At 41.5% G+C, this 23,128-nt stretch overlaps 1 protein-coding gene and 1 long non-coding RNA gene across 2 annotated transcripts; one reads left to right on the top strand and one right to left on the bottom strand.

The window, feature by feature from the left end:
- Positions 1–218: 218 nt before the first annotated feature.
- On the bottom strand, positions 219–10,185 carry LOC128632832 (uncharacterized). Its single transcript, XR_008396410.1, has 2 exons — positions 10,108–10,185; positions 219–1,772 (listed from the first exon to the last, which is right to left on the bottom strand). It is a non-coding gene; the product is annotated as an uncharacterized LOC128632832 (long non-coding RNA).
- A 39-nt stretch (positions 10,186–10,224) lies between these two features.
- Positions 10,225–20,589, top strand: slc25a37 (solute carrier family 25 member 37). Its single transcript, XM_017467669.3, has 4 exons — positions 10,225–10,641; positions 19,034–19,262; positions 19,355–19,411; positions 19,570–20,589. Exons 1-4 carry the CDS (start codon positions 10,432–10,434, stop codon positions 20,103–20,105), a joined length of 1,032 nt encoding a protein of 343 aa, XP_017323158.1. The 5' UTR covers positions 10,225–10,431; the 3' UTR covers positions 20,106–20,589.
- The last annotated feature ends 2,539 nt before the right edge of the window (positions 20,590–23,128 follow it).

Raw genomic sequence — 23,128 nt, 5'->3', positions numbered from 1 at the left:
GAATAATGTAAAGATCATGCGAGATACTGAAATGCAGGAAAACACCACATTGTGTGATATATATATATATATATATATATATATATATATATATATATATATATATATATATATAAATTTATTTTACATAACAGAAGGGTAAAACCTATGTTTTCAAACATATCCATATACATGTGGACAAGGTGTTAGTTTCTCTACGCTTCTCTAAGCTTCCGCCGCCCCACACCCGTACGCATTTTGGACTTGTGTTTAAACCAGAGGCAAACTGCAGAGGAGGTATAGTGTTTATTTTCATGGCCAATCTATAGATCTTCATTTTTGCCGTGTCACGGGTGAACTGCAAATCACAACTACCAGTTCATTTTAAAGTCTTTAGCATAACGCTTAGTGCAAAATACTCTGAGTAATAATTAAGTGAGCCAGCTATCTAAAGTTATCTTTGTAGCTGCAGTTCGCTCACAAGCTAACTACCTTTTTTTTTTTTTTTTTGCCATCAGTTATGACTTTTTTTTTTTTTTGTTCTTGTTCTTAAAATTCTAGATTGCTATTCTGATCAAGCGAGTCAGGTTTGATTATTAGCCAATCACATTCAACAGAAGCCTCCAAACTTGTAGATTCCTGACAAAGGCTAAATAAGGATGCGGTAGCAAAGGTACTGAGCCTGTATTATTATTTTCTTTATTCTTATGTATATATTGCCCCAGAAACGTGGATAAGTGCAGCCCCCAGATTTCACACTCTAGCCAGTAGTTTTATGGGGCGTTTTTTTTCTTTTCTTTTTTTTTTTCTTTCCCTCGTTTTTGCAATCCGAACTCTGGCAGATTTTTACTTCGAATGTGACTTTGTCATGAACTAACTAATGTTATTGTCCTCATCACCTTTACTTCATTCCCTTTTTAAAGAACTGTCCATGAATTGTGAGTGAGTGCGTGAGTGAGTGGTATTGAGAGAACTAGTTAAAGTAATAGTATTTGGACTGTTTTGTAGACAACACTGTATTATTATTTATTTGATGCGCTCCTTGGACTGTTAAAAGGGACCCAGGGCGTGTTCTTTTTCTAGCTGTACTAGTTCAGTGGTTTTTTTGTTTTATTTTTTTAAAAACTTTTTTTTCCCTTCTTCCTTTAATGCTGTAGTTGGTGCCAGTCTTGTAATTCTTTCTTTCTTTCTTTTTCTTTCTTTTTTTTAATTTCTTATATGAGAAAAGTTATTTAATAGTAATTTGATGATGGTTGTACATTTATGGTCTCAACAGAAGTATGAAGAGAAACAGTGCAATAGTCATGTGAAAAGGAACGCATACCAATATTTCCTCTCATCTTTTGCCGTATAGAGTTGTGTTCGGATGCCAGGGATTTCTACAGCGGCGTAGCCACATCGGTTAAGACGGATGCAGTCGAGTTATAACGATTTTAAACACGTGATCAGAGCTCAGCGTTCGTTTCTCTCAGCGCAGGTTGAAAAATCTCATTTCTGCGTCGTTAATGCTGGTAATAACCAAAGAGTAAAAGAGAGAACGTCCTTACCGCAGTGTTTATATCGTTCAAAACTCTGCATTCAGTACATCCATCCCGGTATGATGTGGATAAACCTATAAAAAATTTAAAAAAAACCAGTGCCCTCATGTTTGAGAGGCATTCACAAGCAAAATCTGTAATGTGCATGTGGGGGAAAATTTTAAAAAAATAACTTCTCCCAGAAATGTTGTTCTTACCTTCTGACGATTAAACCAAAACTTGATTTTCCAGTGTCTTTTATTGTTCTTCTGTGACCTATAAGATAAGATGAAACACACTGCCAGTCAAAAGTTTATGGAGTTTGTTTTAATACAGTGCAAGCAGTTCAATCACTGTTAATACACACACAAAACAAAAAAAGGATGGATTAAATAAAGAAATGATTAAACAAGTGGTTCATCAGAGAGCGCTGTGGTTCAACACTTTATCCAGGTGTGTGTGTGCTGGCAAAATAAAACACACCCTGGGGTACACCCTGGACTGGGTGCCAATCCATCGCAAGGCACACTCACATACACATTCATACACTACGGACACTTTGGACATGCCAGTCTGCCTACCATGCATGTCTTTGGACTGGGGGAGGAAACCCCCGGAACACTGGGAGAACATGCAAACTCCACACACACAGGGCCATGGTGGGAATCGAACCCCCGACCCTGGAGGTGTGAGGCGAACGTGCTAACTTGACCAAATATTACAATAAATAATTTTGAATTAAAGGCCTCTGTGTTAAGCATTACTTTTTCACCTCAGTGAAGAATGATGTGATTTTCTTTGAGAAATACAATGTATCAGTTTGTTGAGGGAAAAAAAAAAATATTAAAAAATAATAATAATTCTTGGTAGCTGATTTTGTTCTCTACAGTGGTCTGCTGAACCCCAGAGTGCAAGTCTCCTCACTGTCCTCTACTGGCCAAACACGGTAAATGATCTGATGGATATAATGTATGACTCGTGTGAAATAGTAATGGGAATGAAAATATTTTCTGGAATATATGAGATTCACTAACATTGTGAGACACTGTGAAACTTCAACTGGCATTGAATTCTTTGAGATTGTTCAACTGGCATCGAATTCTAGACGTGATGAGATGTTTGGATGTTTTCTCCCACTTTGGCTTACTACATCTCGAGTGATGAAGCTGTTCTTGCACAACGGCATGGAGATTTGTTTTGGGAGTGGTGCATTCCCAACAGGCTGTGTGTTGGAGTGTGTGTGTCCTGTCCTCAGGGGGCCTGACTGAGGTCATGTTTGTAATGTGGCAGCTGTCTGCTGGAGGTCACGCTGGAGAGAGATGATCTGAAAGGACAGAGCCAATAGTCTGTAAAGTCACTCTGTGTCCCAAGCCTACTGTCTCTGACTGAGGGTTTACAGCAGGGTCAAAAAGTCTGGAAAAAAGATTTTCTTACCTCACTTATAAAGAACTAACAAATTAGTCTAAACTATTTTTCCTTTTAAAAAAAATAAAATAATAATGCCATTGGTGTAGCAAGTAGTGCTTTCATCTCCTTCACAGCTCCAGGGCTCCTGGTTTGATCCTAAGCTCAGGTTATTGTTCGTGTCGGTTTCCTCTGGGTTCTCCGGTTTCCTCCCATCTCCCAAGTGAATTACCACTCTACTCTAAATTGCCCTGAAATGTGAATGATGCCAATGCAGTGATAGAAAAATGTCTATTTTGCGGAGTTTTTTTTAATTTATTTTTTAAATTTTGTGATTGTTGCAGACAAAAATTGCTTGATTTTATGCCGGCTTTTTTCAAATGTTTTTGTGCTTCTTCTTTTTTTCTTTTTTTTTGGCGGAAAACTATTGTCGAATTGTGCAGTCGCACAAAATCCTTTTACACGGTCTCTCACACTGATGTTTCTTGGTAAATGAGACCTTTGAGCTGTAATCGTGTTCGACGCACGTGAATCGAAGAGGGCTTTGGCTGAATGGGTGTCGTGATGACGTCACACGTCACACGTGTCTCGGCCCAAATCTGCAGAAAATCTGGCGCTAATTTCGAAAACTAGCAAGCTCTTCCCAGATTATTCATTGATTCTGCGTTCATTTCCGCAATCGCAAAATTCCAACCGAAAAAAAATTATTCTTTTTGTTAAGAAAAGACGATACCAAACAGCATCACAAATGTGTTATTGTTAGAATTAATTGCGTCAACAATAAAAATTAAAAAAGGAATACTGTATGTAGAGGACAGTCGGATATACTGTATAAGTTTAAGTCTATAGCTAATGTACGTATATACACCAGAAGTGTTGATTTTTATGCTCAGGTCAACCTCAATATCATTTTACAGTCATCTTTCTTCTCCATATGAGGGCCAAGCCTGCTTTACATATACAGTATCACATCCAGAAAAAAAATAATTTCTATACAGTACAATGCTACGTAGGGTTTTTGTTGCTGTACCAACCAACCCATTGTACTACCTCGTCTCTAACAGGAGTTCAGCTTTGACAGTATTTTTAGATTCTGACCTATTTGTACTAGCACGAGGATGTATTTGACGGGGACTACAAACCAAGTCTTGTGTAATTCGCTCCGTATAAGGGTGTCTGCCAAATGCTGTGAATGTAAGTGCATGTATGAATCCTTTGCTATGATATTCTACCATGCAGCAGTAAGCTGTGTTTATTGTGAATCGTAGCACAGACTGGGAAAGGCCATTTTGATTTTCAGCCCTGAACCGGTCGCTTGTATGGATTGAACAGAGCTGCTACAGAGGGGCCGTTTATCTCAGCCGAGCTCACCAAGCAGAGATACGAGTGCGCTCCGAGACAACAGAGAATGACTCAGCACTGAGCTCCCTCACCGGACAGAACACAATACACCCAGTGTGTGTTACTGCCGCTGTCCTTTAGAACCAGGGCATCTAGAGTTGTACTTTAAAAAAAAAATAAAAAACTACTGCTAATGATAATAATTTAAGAACAAATACATTTTAATAAGTAAGGAATAAAACACTTGAGCTTATATAATGAATCAACAACGACGCGGTGTGGTGTGGCCCCAACTTGAAGCGGAGTTTACGGTTCAACCCTGAAGTTGATTATGTTCCAATAACAGCATGTCCCGGAGTGTTTTATTCCACTTATACAACAACAATTTCCATCAATTGCATTTTTATTGATTAAAGAACCACGTCATACTTCTGTAGTTTATATTTACGTTTAATGTTGTTGAATGTCAACGCCATTCTGGCCAACCAGAATCCAGAATTCAGTGGACGCTGAGGAATAATTTGTTCTTTTTGTCGTCGTTGCTGTTGTTGTTTTTAAATGAAGGGAATCGGTGAAGGTTTAAGAATACAGGTTGTTATAGCTACGTTTCATGAAATGTAACAAATATTTCAATCCTAAGACATACTGTATATACTAGCAGCAGATATATTTGGCCATATGTCAGAAATAAACATCCAGTAGTGTACATTAATAGTATATTTAAAAAGAGAGAAATTATAAAAGACACAATGATTAGCAGAGAAGGAAACGCTGAATGGAATCTTAGCTACAGAGTCTTTAAGATTTCTAAATGAGTCTATTATAGCTTAAGCACTTAATGAGATGCTTTAGGTTCTTAAGATTAAATCTCTGTTGAAGTGAGGGATTTTAGCAGATAAAGTGTGGGATGAAAATGTAGGGCTAAATGAGAACGCTGTTAGGATGTTTTGAACATGTATAAACTTTTTTCAGACTATCGTAAATCATTTATAGACGATTCAGTACTAATCTGTGTTAAATTACTGAGTTAAAAGTTTGCCTTTTAAGGGTAAAAAGCTTTGCATATGTATGCTGGGTCTGTTTTCTGGGACGTTGCCATGACCGAGAAAGGATTTGGTCATTCAGAGTGGATTAGGAGTGGATCTCTCTCTCTCTCTCTCTCTCTCTCTCCCCCTCCTTCTCTCTCTCTCTCTTCCACCTTCATGTTTGTCTGTTCAGTTTACTGAGCGTTTACTGCAGATGTACAATGTTTTGTAGGTAAAATATATAGAACTGGATTTAATTAGCATAATATATGTACCAATTAAATGTTGTGACCAAAGAAAGAAAAAAGTTTCAGTGCATGTGTTCCTGAACAAATCCATGATCCATGCTACCAGACTACTATGTAAAATGAAAATAATCGTATAGCAAATTCAAAAGGCCACACAGGGAACCGATACTCTGATTGGGGTTTCAGATCATTTACCTTAGCAAACTGAATCCATGACAGCCATCTAGCACTAAAGGTGCTGCATCGGTAGTCTCCTGATCTCTTAACACCCCGATTTAATGTGTTTGTGCTTGGCCTGATTGGTGTACCAAGCTGTGTTGTCCTATTAAACTCCAGCACTTGTAGACTGGCACAACATATTTGATTTCATCGTTCATTCATTCATCTTCAGTAAGCAATTCATCCTGGACAGGATCCAATCATGGTGGATCCAGAGTCTATCTTAAGAATACACCATGGACAGGATGCCAGTCCATCACAAGGAATGGTGCAAACACACAGTAATTCACACCTTTTACTATAACGTTTGTTTGTTTTATAATGGAATGTTTTTTAGGCGTTGCGAGGAAAACCAGAGAACCCAAAGCAAACCCACATGGTCACAGGGAGAATATGCGAAACTCCACACTGTAACCTCTGCTCAGGATCGAAACAGGAACCCTGGAGCTGTGAGGTGGTGACGGTACTGTACTCACTCCACCATTGTGTCGACAGATTTCTATCGCCATTTCAGAAACTTCAGAGCACTGCTTTGTTTAGTCTCTCTAAGCTAAATCATATGATCCGCTCATGTGAAGCACGACGGGAAACGGACCACAGGATTAACAGGCTGTATTTTTACTAAAGCGTAGTTTCTTTTTGTCGTTACCGTAAAACGTATTAGCAACAAGTTCATTCTGAGATCAGAAACGTGTAAGAGATGTGTTGAACGCCGTGTGCGTAACAATAATACTCTGGCCATACTGAGCCTGAGATGGGCGATGGGTTCATGTGGGTTGAGGATGTAGAACAATGCAGAAAGCCGTACAAGCTGTTCCCATTAGTGCCAGGCAGCCTGATAAGGAGAGCACAGCCCATGTAATCTAAAGTTCCACCCTCGAACAGACCCGTTGCTCCACCCAACACACCCAACATGGGTCAGACCTTCTGTGGAGGAGTGGGGATGATTCAAATGATCGATATCATCCGCACGACAGTTGTTTGAAAACGCAGAGACGAAACTAGGCAGAACTTCCATCGTATTGTTAATCGTTATAAAGTTTTGTTTTAAAAAAAGACAGCCATTATAAAAAAAAAATAATAAAATCGCAGTCTTGCTGAAAGGGCCGAAGTGTGGTAGGGATATTATTCATTTTCCTGTGTATACCCGCAGAGGAAGTACAACTGCATAACATTCAGAGAACAGAACACAAACGTGCCAGAGATCTGCAATCAGGCTGTAAAATAGCAGTAACATCCCAACCAAGCCCAGTTACCAGTGTTGAAAATGTGGTTAATTCACTTTATCCTTGCGTGATTTCAGAATGGATTTAGGCAGATTTCCTGTACATGCAGAAAGAGACAGTTTTAGTTACACAAAATAAAAGAACTGTATCCAGATTTCTGCAAAGCTGCTTTGTGACAGTGTTTTTTTTTTTTTTTTGTTATGAAGAGTTATGCAAATAAAATGTCAAAAGTTTTGGGGGTGGAATACAAACCATTCACAGAGCTGAGGAAAGGGGATAAAAACAACCCAAAACAAAGGAAGAAAGACATTAAGAACAAGACAGCAGAGCAGGAAATGTAAAAAGGGAATTAAATTCCATCCATCCATTTCGCTTATCCTACACAGGCTCGCGGGGAGCCTGGAGCCTATCTCAGGGAACTCGAGGCCCAAGACCCTGGACGGAGTGCCAACCCATTCGCACAATCACACACCCATTCACATACTACAGACATTTTGGTAAATGTCAATCAGCCTACAATACATGTCTTTGGAATGACGGAGGAAACCAGAGTACCTAGAGGAAACCCACGAAGTGCAAGAACATGCAAACACCACGTGCACAGGGCGGAGGCGGGAATCGAACCGCCAACCCCAGAGTTGCGAGGCAAACGTTTTAAGCACTAATTCACCGTTCCCCCGGGAATGATCTCAACAGCTCCAGGGTCCTCGATTCGATCCTGAGTGCAGGTTACTGTCTGTGGGAAGTTTTGCATGTTCTCCCCATGTCCATTTTTAATGAAAAAACCTGACCTTGACCCCTCTCAACTGTCCAGCTATAGACCTATATCAAATCTCCCCTTCCTCTCTAAGATTTTAGAAAAGGTTGTAGCAAAGCAGTTATGCTCGTACTTAGATAGGAATAACATTCATGAAATGTATCAGTTAGGATTTAGACTTCATCATAGCACAGAGACAGCGTGAGTTAAAGTAATAAATGACCTTCTACTGGCCTCTGATCAGGGTTGTGTCTCGTTGCTTGTGTTACTCGAACTTAGTGCAGCTTTTGATACTATAGATCACACTATTCTCCTTGATAGATTAGAAAATGTTGTTGGTATTAAGGGAACAGTCCTCTCCTGGCTCAGGTCTTATCTGACCGATCGTTGTCAGTTGGTAGATGTAAATGAAGACTTCTCCACGCATACAGAGGTTACCTTTGGAGTTCCACAGGGTTCTGTTTTAGGCCCACTGCTTTTTACTTTATATATGCTACCCCAGGACAAATTATTCGTAAGCACGGAATTACCTTCCACTGTTATGCTGATGATACACAGCTGTATGTTTCAGCGAAGCCAGAGGACAGACAGAAGCTTAGTAAGGTTGAGGATTGTGTAAAGGACATTGGACGTTGGATGTTAACTAACTTCCTTCTACTTAATTCTGATAAAACAGAAATACTTTTATTAGGCCCACGTGTAGCTAGAAATAATCTTTCTGATCACATGGTTACTCTGGATGGACTTTCTGTTTCAATATGTACAGCAGTTAAAGACCTTGGAGTGATTATTGACTCCAGCCTATCATTTGATGCTCATGTAGATAATATTACTAGGATAGCCTTCTTTCATCTCAGAAATATTTCTAAGATAAGAAATATATTGTCACTACATGATGCAGAAATACTAGTTCATGTATTCGTCACCTCTAGATTAGATTACTGTAATGGCTTACTGTCTGGATGTTCCAGTAGGAATATAAACAAACTCCAGTTAGTCCAGAATGCAGCTGCTAGAGTCCTAACTAGAACTAGAAGATACGACCATATCACACCAATATTATCAATACTGCATTGGCTCCCAGTGGAATCCTGCATTACCTATAAAATACTTTTATTAGCCTATAAAGCACTAAACGGTCTCGCGCCACAATATCTAAGCGACCTTTTGGTTTTCTATGATAAGCCATGCCTACTTAGATCAAAAGATGCAGGCTATTTGACGGTACCTCGAATAGTGAAGGCTACAGCAGGGGGGAGAGCTTTCGCTTATAGAGCCCCACAGTTATGGAACAGTCTTCCTATTAGTGTTCGGGACTCAAACACAGTCTCAGTGTTTAAGTCTAGGCTTAAAACGTATTTGTTTATTCAAGCCTACCCTGACTAGACTTTCTATTATACTAATTCCCAGTCCTAATAATCTTTTCTCTCCCTCTTTCCTTCTGCCGAGCCACACATGATTTTATGGAGATACTAGAGATCCAGATCCTTTCTGCCTCTGGATGGAGCTCAAATCTTCTCCAATTCCAGACTGCTGGGACTACGGCTGCTCCTAAGGCCATATAGACTTCATATAAGTCAATAATGAACTTTTTCCACATTACCTGTTGTTACCCAGATGAGGACGGGTTCCCTTCTGAGTCTGGTTCCTCTCAAGGTTTCTTCCTCTTAAAACATCTTAGGGAGTTTTTCCTTGCCACCGTCGCCACTCAGTGGCTTGCTCAGTTGGGATAAATTCGCACCTTTAATATCTGTATACCGTGTTGATATTTCTGTAAAGCTGCTTTGAGACAATGTCTATTGTAAAAAGTGCTATACAAATAAAACTGAATTGAATTGAATCCATGTGGGTTTCCTCTGGTTTTCTCTCACCTCCCAAAAACAAGCCTGTGGGCTTTGTCTGTGTGTGTGTGTGTGTGTGTGTGTGTGTGTGTGTGTGTGTGTGTGTGTGTGTGTGTGTGTGTGTGTGTGTGTGTGTGTGTGTGTGTGTGTGTGTGTGTGTGTGTGTGTGTGTGTGGTGCCCATACTCCAGGGTATATTCCCACCTCACACCCGGCGTTCCTTGGATCAGCTGGCCATGCCATGATCCTGACCAGGACAAAACAGTTACTCAAAGTGTGAGTGTGTGAGTGTGTGTGTGTGTGTTTCACTATTAATATATTAAAACACACCTTTTCATAATTAGAACGTCTGTAAAAGCAAACTAGCCTACACATTTTGCTCCTTTATTCACTTTTAAACTACTTGTAGTTTAAGGGTGTCACTCAATTAGAAGTGCATACATCCCATAAACCTACAGCTTGGCAACAGTCTCGGCTTCCATGGTGACATGAATTCCAGTTAACGTATATAAATCTCGCGAGAGATTCGAGCACGCGAGCTTTTCTCTCACCGATTGCACTTGTTTTTTTTTGTTTGTTTTTTTTGGTCGCAGACGGGTCCCGGTCCCGTGTAGAACTCGCCCCACCTTAAAAAGTTTCACGTTTAAACATCTTTTCTTTCTCATTCGCTCAGCAAGGCTCGACGTCGTCGCTGACCGAAATGACGTCACGGCTGTTCCGTAACTCCGGATGCACGCGGCGGTAGCGTCCGCCAGTCAGACTCGCCGCTGATCCTGGGGTTGGTGTGTGTGTGTGTTGTTTACAGCGCGGCTGGGTGGGGGTGTGAAACAAACCCCGCGAGAGTATTATCCGGTGCAGCAGAGGCTCCTGCCTGCATGGAGCTGCGCGCTGAGCCGGTGGTGGCGAGTTTGGAGATGTCGGAGCTGCAGGGCGGAGGAGGTGAAGGGGACGGCGATGGCGCGTGCTCCGAGGACGACAGTTATGAGAGTTTACCGCTGCACGCGTCGTTCAGCACGCACATGACAGCCGGCGCGGTTGCCGGAGTGCTCGAGCACACGGTCATGTATCCGGTGGACTCAGTTAAGGTAACCCAACGCTTCATTCTCACTCGCGCATGCCAGCTTCCAACTTAACTCCTGTAACTACTCCGAGACGCGGCTGAATCCGAATCGACTCATTCACTGCGCCCTACGCCGAACAGCCCAGTGACACTGATGCACCCTTCCTAGTGCACTTAGAGTTCACTACAAGGCCCTTTAGGATTCGGCCCATGGAGGCGGTCCAGCTGCTGCTAACGCGGCTAGCTCGCTACAGGACACTCACCATGCGCTGGAGTACCATGACAGTTCGGTTACTAGCCATAACTTAGCACTTGTTAGAACTTTGGGACTATTTGTGTTTCATTTCTTTTTTTTTTTTTTTTTTTTAAAAGTGATAGATTGAATCTGCAATTTTATATATAAAAAATATTGTTAGCTCAGTAGCTCAAAATCTCCTTAGTTACTCAACAAAACGCCAGATAGTGTTGATAGTGAAGTTAGTCAAGGAATTAAGTTGGACATTTCTATTTTATATATATATATATATATATATATATATATATATATATATATATATATATATATATAAAACAAACTAAGTACTTTTCCACATCAGAACCACGACAACATAGAACCCAAGAGAAACTGAGACGGTGAATGTTCAGTGTATTTTCTCCTCATGTTTACATTTCGGAGTTTTAGTAAACCGCATAAGTAAACAAACAAACAAACAGTATAGGCCCGACAACGGTCAATTATTTACAGTAAATTTGTTCTATATCATTAATGACCAAAACAAAAACCCCAACAGCCTGAAATCACAGGTCACATCCGTTTGTTTCCCGTCCTCGAGCTGTACAATCTGATAACTGGTCATTTCCGGTTTTCCTCGTGCGCTTTCTTTTTTTGAGCAGCAATCAACACTGAAGTATTGTGTAAGCTTAAAAACTAGCTCGCGAGAAACGTTGATGTGTTGTGTTGTTAAAAAAGTGTCAGTTTTCAGTCATGAACACTCGTGTTCTACACGTGTTAGTGCTTGAACGCTTCATAACGTGTCATTGGAGAACCCCAAACAGGATTTGTGGCTGTTTTAAGCTAAACCATGTTAGCAACTGTAAAGCCACCCAACCTAAGCATCATAAGAGTTATGTTTGGGTTAAAACCTAATGAATAACATCAAACTCCACTTCCATTTTCAATCAGAGCTCTGAGTATCGTCCGATACCCGAGACTGATCCGATACCTGATGCTGATCCGATAGTGGAATTTTCTTATTGAGAGAGCTGACTTTGTTGCACACTTGTGTCCCAAATCAAGGCGTGGTGAAATGATTAATTCATTAATCCACCAGACAAGAAGAAACTCTAGTGTGATGTCCAGTCCCATGTCCTGGTTATTCAGAAACCTGGCTAAAATTGGTGGCTAACAATGTATAATTGTCCTCTGTTTTGCAAAAAGTCAGCAAGTCGCTGCTCAACGTTAAGTCTGTTTGAGTCCTGTTCTCGCATTGCATGTAGAAGATATCTGGCTAGCATCTTATATGTTTAACCCACGAAGTGAGAGTTAGATGACAGGTTTGTGCTTGAGTTTATATTGCTCAATTTCGTTAGCGTTTCCACATAACCGCGTGTTCCTGATTCTGAAGAAACTTCTCTGTCATGAGTGCACGCTTATTCGTCTAACTAGTAGTAAAGCTATTTTAGTGTCCGCTAGCTCGCACCTTGGCCGACGTGCGTAGCGCAGCATGTGGTGGGATTCGGAACCGGTAGCTCACGCTGAAATTGCAGCGTCGTGATGCACGTTAAGTTGAAACAGTATGCAAATTAATCAGACTCATGACCTGTCCCCGTCCCAGATCTGTGTCATGTCAATCAAAATAAAACGCATTCACAGACAAATCATTGGATCAGATCAGATCCGAATCCAGTGGATTGGATCAGTATTATCTTTGATACCAGTGGCCAAAAATGCTTGATTTTGCTGCGTTTATATATTTTTTAATTCATTTATTATGAGTTTGTATGCTTTTTTTAAATTTATTTATTTATTTTTAGGAAATTACTCAAACTGGCGAAATTGCAATTGCACAGAGTTTTTCACAGTCTCTCACAACGATGTTTGTTGGTAAACGCGACCTTTTAGCTGTACTCATGTTCAACGTACATGAATCGAAGAGGGCTTTGACAGAATGTGCGTTTTGATGATGTCACATGAGTCGTCTTGGCCCAAATCTGCAAAAAAAAATTAAAAAATGGCATGCTCCTCTGAATATTGCGTAGTTTGCTTGATTATGTGTTAATTTCTGCGAACACAAAATAGCTAAATCCTGGAGGGCCTGTATTATGTAACTACCTTATGATTATTATGCCTAATAAGCCATTCCGGTTGAAATGTTCCAAAATTGGGGACAGTGTAGCCCGATTTGTTGCACTGGATGTTAAGCAATAGTCTTGTGATGATGGAAAGGCCAGAGTGTGTTTTTTGTTGTTGCCAAGGCAGCACTAATCTTCAGTCCTGCTTCGGTTCATGCCATTAAAACAACAGGTCGTTCATATTTGTGCCGAACTCAGTGAACAGTGAGCAATGTTTTGGACGAGGGAAATGTTAGTCCTATAAGCAAAGGTGAAGGCTGTGAGCAAAATCTGCGGCTGGAAAGAAAGCCATCACCCGGCCCCTAGTAGTGTTAAAATGCATGGGCTGCAAATGATATGACGTAGTGTCTGATAAGGCGTGAGAGCTATTCAGCGCTGCTCTCCTTTCCTATTGTCAATGTTTCCTTCGATGCTGCCAGAATGCTCTCATGGTGTTGTTTGACCAGGACATAGTACGTGTCTGGACAGCACATAGCCCAGACAGTTGCCTGATGAACCTTTGGACGTCATCTGGAAAGAAGTGGAGTGTAATTTTTTACGTATGTATGTGTGTAATATATATATTAGTGTGTGTGTGTGTGTGTGTGTGTGTTAAAGTGCAAATCAACAAAAGACCTACATCTACTTTTAAACATCATATATAGACTGTGTAGTGACACAGAAATAACACTGATAAACTACAGACAATGATAAATTCGAGGCAGTTTACACAGGGGTTAAAACCTTTTAAAAGGCAAGTGAAAGGTCATAGTTACAATAAAACTAAGAATACAATGCTGGAAATAGAAAAAGGAACGAGTAAACACCAGGACACACCCTTTATCCATTAACATGGCAAAGATTCCAAGGCTCTTTTCGCTATCCATCGAAACCATGACTTTTGCCATTGATGTCACTGAGCAGTGTGTTCGCACACAACAGGCATGACCATGTGTAACTCTGATAACCCATTCAGCAAACAAAAACCGTTCACTAAACCCTCATGTAACCATGAGGCAGCCAGATGGTGCAGAGAAGGTTTTTGAAGAAATCTCCAGTGTCAGCCGTTAATAGTAATAGTCCGTGGTAAAGCTGTAACTCTACCTTTTCTGGCATGGATAAATTCGGGAACATTTTGGGAACTAACCTTAAGGCTCAGCATTAAATTTACCTAGAAATGAATGCATATTGCAGCAGGAGTAAAACACTTCAGGACGTGCTGTTACTCCTTGAATTTGGCTGCATTGCACCGCCCCTGTTGTTGATTATTTTCCCAGAACAACACTCCCCAGAGTAGGGCTGGGCGATATGACAAAAATATCATATCACTATACTTCAGGGCATTTCTACAGTACACGATGTGCATCACGATATATAATTCAGCTAACAAAATGCTGAATTATTACCATTAAAAAAAAAAAAAGGAGAAATCTGTGTATGTGTGTGTGTCCTGTCTCAGGCATTGTCATTTAAATGTCTCCGAGTGCTTTGTTGTGAAATAACGTTCAGAATCCAAAGTCTTCTGGCATTTGAAGAGGAACAAGGAAAACAGCACAGGGTTTCATTCAAGAAGTGTGCCGGATGTTCAAAAAGCGTTTCCTGCTTTAGATTTCGAACATTTTTTTTCATGTTGGCAGGTACATCAGCGCTCTGACGCTTGCCAAGACAAACGCAGTGTGTTGTAAGCGAATGACAGCACTTCCGCTCGTAGTAAAAATCCGGGGCGATGCAACTGGAATTTCTAACATGACGGAAATAATCAGGAATTGGGTAACGCTATTGTGTGTGTGTAAAAGTGTATGGGCCTGAAGTTTGCACTGTAACCTTTGCGCACAGTGAGTAATTGAGTAACAGCTTCAAACACACTCAGTAATGCTATTTAACGTGATGTGCCTCTCCCCCAGTATTTCATCTGCATTCGACCACAGGTATTCGGTTGTGAAGGGCTTTATACAATGCTGAATCAATTCCCAAATTGTGCGTAGTGTGTGAATGAGTGTGTGATTGTGCCCTGAGATGGACTGGCACCCTGCCCAGGGTTTCCTGGGATAGGCTCCAGGCTCCCCGTGACCCTGTGTAGGATAAGCGAGATGGAAAATGGATGGACTTTTTCGCTTGACAATGTTATTTGGTCATTTTGCTTCTTAAGGCAGTTTTGCTTCAACAAGCATGTTTTAAAATAAATGTATGTGTTGTGGTTTTTCTTAATCAACTGTTAACCACGAGCAGCAGTGCATGTTAATCAGCTTGTGGGAGAGCTGGGAGGAGTGGCAGGGCGTGTGCTGTTATCTCACTGGACCAGAGGTGCACGGGCCAGTGTTTGGTCACTTTCTTACACACGAAGGACGGCACTGTATATAGCACGCTCTGTGCTTATTAAAAATCCCAGTACACTTATCGTAAAAGAGTAGGGGGATCACCCTGTCGTCCTGGAGGAATTCCCCCATTGGCGCTTTTCTATCATGGCCCTCTAATTCTCTGAATCGGCTACACCACTTTCTCCACTAGTAGCTGGTGTGTGGTGGGCGTTTTGGTGCACTATGGCTGTCATCGCATCATCCAGCTGGATGCTACACACTAGTGGTGGTTGATATCACACCAACCGCCCCATACTATGTTGAGTGCTTAGAATGTCTAGAAAAGCGTGATATAAATATAACTGTAACTGACAGTATGACTGGTTAGGGCACTGGTACACACACACGCACACATACAGAGACATACATATACTACATTATCATGTCTCGGACTTCACAAGGTGAAATTTGACATTTGCTACAGCGTATAGTTCTGAAAACTACAGACGTACCTGAACTGACATCTGTTTCTTTCATCGGTATTTCACCTAGCAGTCTCTACATTGATCACCTAAACTGCTGCCACGTTTTAGAGAGTTTATAAGTTTACAACGAGAAACGAGTTGTCAGTTTGATTAACAGCGTCGTCCACGTCGCTCTCGGTCTTGGTCTCATTACCCGAGGTAAAAATCACTCCCAGCATGTAAACACGAGCCTCCGCTGCGTTTTGTTACACCGCCGATCACTGTTCACGCTCACGTCATTGGGGAAATAATGGCTGATTTCATGTATTTAGTTGTGTTCTGTCAGGTAAATCTTTTTTAAACCTTTGTTGGCTATCGTCCGTACATAGTATGTATTAAAATTAGAGATGCACAGATACTAAATTTCTCAGCCGCAATAACCGATTATTCGGAGTGATATCGGCCGACACTGATAACCGATTATTCGGAGTAATCTCGGCCGACACTGATAACCGATTATTCGGAGTAATCTCGGCCGACACTGATAACCGATTATTCGGAGTAATATCGGCCGACACTGATAACCGATTATTCGGAGTGATATCGGCAGACACTGATAACCGATTATTCGGAGTAATCTCGGCTGACGCTGATAACCGATTATTTGGAGTGCTATCGGCCGATGCCGATTATTCGGAGTGATATCGGCCGACACTGATAACCGATTATTCGGAGTAATATCGGCCGACACTGATAACCGATTATTCGGAGTGATATCGGCCGACACTGATAACCGATTATTCGGAGTGATATCGGCCGACACTGATAACCGATTATTCGGAGTAATATCGGCCGACACTGATAACCGATTATTCGGAGTAATATCGGCCGACACTGATAACCGATTATTCGGAGTAATATCGGCCGACACTGATAACCGATTATTCGGAGTGATATCGGCCGACACTGATAACCGATTATTCGGAGTAATCTCGGCTGACGCTGATAACCGATTATTTGGAGTGCTATCGGCCGATGCCGATTATTCGGAGTGATATCGGCCGACACTGATAACCGATTATTCGGAGTAATATCGGCCGACACTGATAACCGATTATTCGGAGTAATATCGGCCGACACTGATAACCGATTATTCGGAGTAATATCGGCCGACACTGATAACCGATTATTCGGAGTGATATCGGCCGACACTGATAACCGATTATTCGGAGTAATCTCGGCCGACACTGATAACCGATTATTCGGAGTAATCTCGGCCGACACTGATAACCGATTATTCGGAGTAATATCGGCCGACACTGATAACCGATTATTCGGAGTGATATCGGCCGACACTGATAACCGATTATTCGGAGTAATCTCGGCTGACGCTGATAACCGATTATTTGGAGTGCTATCGGCCGATGCCGATTATTCGGAGTGATATCGGCCGACACTGATAACCGATTATTCGGAGTAATATCGGCCGACACTGATAACCGATTATTCGGAGTAATATCGGCCGACACTGATAACCGATTATTCGGAGTAATATCGGCCGACACTGATAACCGATTATTCGGAGTAATATCGGCCGACACTGATAACCGATTATTCGGAGTGATATCGGCCGACACTGATAACCGATTATTCGGCGTGGTCTCGGCCGATGCCGATAACCGATTAGTCGGAGTGATACCGTGACAAATCGTGATGTAGTCATGCTTTATCTAGCGAGGTTTTAGACAAACTGATTGTTTTTCTTGTTGCAGTTCTTAAACTTCTTGCGCTCCATTATCTTTACAGGCCGGCACCAAGGCGAAGTCATATCCACGTCACTTTGGAAACAATGTCATTACGTTTTCGTAAATTAGAGATGTTACGGGATATTACTGTCAGGAAAGCGTTTTCCAGAGATCAGCTGTAGGGACTTCTGAGGGGTTTTCCCAAACCATCACACACGTACTTAATCATGTCTGTAAAATATTAGTCATATTTCCTGGTAGGTCTAGTAGTAGCTCATAGGTCCAACAGAGTGCTTGCAAAAAAAAGTGCTTTTTTAAAATGTATTTTTATTTCGACAGTCCCTCCAGGATTTTGCAGTCGCAGAAATGAACGCAAAATCAAGCAGTATTCAGAGGAGCGCACAATTGGTCAAAATCAACACAGATATTTCGCAGATTTGGGCCGAGGCACGTTACGCCACGTCTTCACAACGCGCGTTCAGCCAAAGCCCTCTTCGACTCACGTGCGTCGAACATGAGTACAGCTAAAAGGTCTCATTTACCCACAAAACATCACCGTGCAAAACAACTTTGTGCAATTGCAATCTCACCAATTCTGCAAAAAAAAGGAACAAAAAACTCCACAAGTTGCATCGCAAATTTTGAAAAAAGCCGCAGCAAAAGCAAGCATTTTCGGTCGCAACGTTGTTTAGCAAAAGCGTTAATGTAGGTTGTTTTACTTCAGTCAAAACAAAGTCAGGATGTTAAAAGATAGCATGCAAGTCTGAGTAGAGCCGCAATATGTGACTGTTGCGTATAGCAGGAGAGCCGCGTGACGCTTAGCACTAGAGTTTCGTCAGTGTTTCCACATATCTGCGTTTCTGATTCTGAAGAGATCATGTCATGTGTGCACTAATGAATTGAGAGTGGACTAAACCGGGTCAGGAAACAAGGTCTCTATGTTGTACTGTTTTTTTTTTTTTTTTCTTTTCTTTTTTTCTCCATGAAAAATGCAACACACACACACTAATCTTCCTGCAAAGACGCTGTAATCTTCCTACAATATATAGTCTGTAATTACAGCAGCGAGGAGGCCTTCAACCAGTCACACGTCTTGCGATGTTTACTGTAATTGTTTGAAATGCACAAAGAAAACAGAGGATTATTCTGAAACCCGCTGCTGCTGTTTGCCAAGATGTGCGCCTTTTAACTGCTGTGTTTTAGCTGCCGTTTCCGACAGTCGCGCCTGGATGCACGATAATCCTCTAACAAACTAGTTTCTTAGCCTCAGCTCATGTGCGAGCTCAAACCTGAAGCACAGGGTAAGAGTGTAAAACAGGCTCGGGCTTGCAATTAATCATATTTAAGTCATTATAAAAATAAACATACTTAATGAACTAAAGCTAATTTGGATCATTTTAGCTATAAACGTTTTGTTTGACTCACAAGCTCGAGCATGTTTCAGCAGTCTCTGGTTGCATGCCTAAGTGGCAAGCAATGTTAAATGTAAGTCTTAAAAGTTACATTTAAAGTTACAGTTCCATCCTGATTAGCACCTTTTTTTTTTTAAAGAGCTTGTCGCGTTTTGTCCCCCCCCTCAGACGCGTATGCAGAGTTTACAGCCGGACCCGAAGGCTCAGTACCGCAGCGTGTACGGGGCGCTGAAACAAATCGTGATGACCGAGGGCCTCATGCGGCCCCTCCGAGGCCTCAACATCACGGTGCTGGGGGCGGGGCCGGCCCACGCGCTCTACTTTGCCTGCTACGAGCGGATCAAGCGCAGCCTCAGCGACGTCATTCAGAACGGTGGCAACAGCCACATCGCCAACGGTGCGTATGAGTGAAGACATCACTGCGCAGGAAGTGTGGGAAAGGAAGTGATGTAATCTAAAGCGTGAGGTTTTGCTCCTTGTTCCTTACAGGGCTGGCAGGAAGCGTTGCTACTGTGCTCCACGATGCGGTCATGAACCCCGCTGAAGGTAAAAACGGCGCCGCTTTAGTTACCACATTGTCGTATTCTGTGTCCGAGTGCATTTTTGTGGCCGCCTGTTCCTTCTCCCAGGCATTTAATCCATATGTTGCTATGCAATAGAATCTCATGCTCAGGCTGGTTAAGCTGATTTCTTTCCTCTTTTAGTGGTGAAGCAGCGCATGCAGATGTATAACTCGCCATATCGAGGCTTGTGGGACTGCGTTCTGACTATAAGTCGTGACGAGGGCTTGGCCGCCTTCTACCGCAGCTACAGCACGCAGCTCACCATGAACATCCCGTTCCAGGCTCTGCACTTCATGACGTACGAGCTGATGCAGGAGCGGCTCAATCCCGAGCGCCAGTACCGGCCGGGAACGCACATGGTTTCGGGCGCCGCAGCAGGCGCCGTATCGGCCGCGCTCACCACGCCACTCGACGTGTGCAAGACGCTGCTGAACACGCAGGAGGACGTGGCGTTAAATTCGGCTCGCGTCAGCGGTCATCTTTCAGGCATGGCCAATGCCTTCAGGACAGTCTACAGGCTGGGAGGTTTGACCGCCTTCTTTAAAGGTGCGCAAGCACGCGTCATTTACCAGATGCCTTCAACTGCCATTGCCTGGTCCGTCTACGAGTCGTTCAAGTACTTCCTGACCCGGGATGAAGAAAGCAGCTTTGGACAGAACAGGACTAGTCGAACGTGAAGAGCCCGGAAGGAACTTCTCGACTAAATCAGCACTAATCACAGAGGAGCCGTTGTCCGTCACAACGTTTTTTTGTTTCCACCACACTTTAATAGTGTAAAGTTCCGAAGAACAAATCGACAAAGTCGTATGCGTGCGATCCCGTTTTAGGTTCTACTTTATTTATTGGAAGATGTTCTTGCTGTTACAAACAGGAAACTTTATGTAGGCAAATAAATAGCTACTGCTAAATACGCACAAATATTGAACGACTAGAAAGAAAGCGGTGAACACGTATCTCCTGTCATTAAACGCCAGGACGGAATTGCTCACTAAACGGATCATGCTCTGTGTTGGTGTCGAGTGGTAGGTGCCACAGCGGGCCTTTCGAATCATTCCCAGATTTGCATACTTCCATTCCATATGTTTCCCTGGGTAACAACAGACAGGCACGTTTAGCCTTGTCCGTGTGTTTAGGGTTTTTATATATATATATATATATATATATATATATATATATATATATATATATATATATATATATATATATATATATATATATATATATATATATATATAAAAAAATGAAATTTGTGCTTTTTATTTTGAGCGTCTCGGGACGTTAGAAATCCTGTAGGTCTTTGTTCGGACCAGCTATGATTTTTACACAAGTGCTCTTCATTAGCAAACACTGCCTTTACTCAAAACATTTGCTTCAACTACAGCCCTTTCCACCATTCGCAGACTGTATCTAGTCATTAATGTCTTAGAGACTTGTAGCTTAAGCCTGGTGAACTACTGTCAGCTATAGCAACAGGCTTTAATATTACACGTAAGCAGATGGCTGATAAAAATATTTGAGCAAAACACTTTAGTAATGAAATGATATCTAGTATAATGTGCTTAAAAACTTACGTTATAATCCAAGTACGTTTTCTCATATTGTTTAATTAAAGGTTCCCTAAGCCCCGCCTCAGATTTTTAATTATTTGCTACAGCCACTTATAGCTGGGTTTCTGCCCCTAGGTTTGCTCTGATTGGCTGCTGGTAACCAGAGAAAGAAAACGGGAGACTGTCTGCTCTCTAAGACCCCATTTTGGTTGACATTTGGTCATTGCATGCATCCTGAGTGCAACAATTATATCTGGATGCAGATTATTTATATAAGTGTAAATGCAACCAGATTCAAATCTGATCGCTCAGACCAGTTCAGGACGTCCGCGACACGTTCGGTCTCTCCAAGCCACATTTGAGAACCTAAAATCCCACCCAATAAGTGATGCTACAAGTTTTATAATGTCGCACCCGCAAGACGCACAACTAAAGCTGCACCACCACTGAAAGCTGGTGTTGGGCTTGAAAACGTTTTTTTGTTGTTGTTTTTCTTAACATAAACTATTGTCATTTTTTTTTTGTTTGTTTTTTAAATTTTTTTTTTTTTAAATTGTTGCTACTTATTTCACCACACAAAGTGTAGAAATTTTTATTCGTGAAATAATACGAATCCGAACATTTCACCGAGTCGACCTGGAAATACAAGTTCTGCTATTCTACATGCTCTTTTCTTTGATTACTCTGGAACCTTATTCTGTTTGTGATAAAAAAAATAAAATAAATAAATAAAATGAAAATATACACAAATAAAATTTAGGTGATTTTCAAAATTTCAACACCCTCGAAAATCCTGCTATTTTTTATTTTTTCAACTGCCATCTCGTCCTGCCCTTTTAAAAAGCGCACGACAAGCGTATAGTGATCTATATTAGTAGTACGTCTTTAAATTAACCTTCTTGCTTCTAACTACCCAGTAATGGCCGTTATACATCCGAGCCGTTCGAGATCGTTAATTATTTTTAGCCCCAAAAATGAATCTGAAATGATGGAAAAACAAGCAAAGGAGAAATAACAAAGCTTTTTTTTTGATGTTTATTGTTTTTAAAGTCTAACACTGTGTTCAACATCATATCATGTTTTTTTTTTTTCCCCATTACAAATGCATGCGACATACACAGACCAGACTCGGCTGGAATAAGCTTTGCGTATTCACGCACAAATTGGTTATAAATCCTAACGATACCCCAACCATCCTGGACCAAATTTGGGTGGGAGGCGTGGCATACTCTCTCTGCCCTGTCAATCACAGAGACACTAGCCAATCGTGTGCATCTCTGAGCTCATGTATGTGGAAGAGGGTAGATGGCGCTTTCCTCCGAGTGAGTTACACTAAATAAACACGTTCTTCAAATCCGGGACCAAATTTTATATTTTTTAGTCGCTGCATATGAAAAATCGGTATACATCTCTCCTGTGGCCTTGCGATTTCCGTTTTGTATTATAAACCTAAACTTATATCTGCTTTTAGTAACCAACTGAAACATAAGAGGGTACAAAAGCTGTTATCGGGCAGCTCGGCAAACTGTTTCAGCTCAAGAGATTGGCTCGTCTTTGAGCATCGACTGTTAGCACTGAAACCGCGCACAACAGTATAAAGACATTGGCAATGTCATGTAAACAGTGTATTCTAGGAGAAAGGGGTGCCACCTTTTTGTCTCCAATTTTTAGCTCTTATTTTAGAGCACGTGTGCATGCTGGTCCCGGTGTCGGACCAACAACCTAACACTCACCAAATGTTTCTCGTGTTATGTTTCCTTAATCAGCATTTCAGATGTAAATATTTAGCCATTCTTAAATTAATCATGTGGGGGAGGGGAGGGGAGGGGGGGGACAACACAAAATGAAACATTTTTAGCACATAATGATTTTATTTACTTGTGGACAATCAGAAATTTGTGGATTTATGATCTATGCAGCTTTATCTCATACTAACTATGGGATAAAAACAGGGATCTTTTCGTTAATTTGTGTGTGAAGCTGATTTACGGTGTACATTTGGCATTCTAGACCTTCCTATTCATGACTCCCCAAACATCTGTCCAGAAGTGGACGGACATTCCTTTAAATTCCACTAACATTCCCGATCCACGAGTTACTAGTTTGTCTTTTTTGATGAAATGTTTATTGGTTTGATGTTTCACTGCCTCAGA

Source organism: Ictalurus punctatus, chromosome 5, assembly GCF_001660625.3.
Source record: "Ictalurus punctatus breed USDA103 chromosome 5, Coco_2.0, whole genome shotgun sequence".
In the NCBI taxonomy this organism is placed as follows: domain Eukaryota; kingdom Metazoa; phylum Chordata; class Actinopteri; order Siluriformes; family Ictaluridae; genus Ictalurus; species Ictalurus punctatus.
This window is presented reverse-complemented; position numbering and strand designations above follow the sequence as displayed.

Excerpts from the sequence above, each read along its gene's own strand:
- slc25a37 (XM_017467669.3), top strand. The coding sequence starts at position 10,432 with ATGGAGCTGCGCGCTGAGCCGGTGGTGGCGAGTTTGGAGATGTCGGAG. Across the intron at positions 10,642-19,033 it reads ATCCGGTGGACTCAGTTAAG|ACGCGTATGCAGAGTTTACA; the intron begins GTAACCCAACGC and ends CCCCCCCCTCAG. Across the intron at positions 19,412-19,569 it reads GGTCATGAACCCCGCTGAAG|TGGTGAAGCAGCGCATGCAG; the intron begins GTAAAAACGGCG and ends TTCCTCTTTTAG.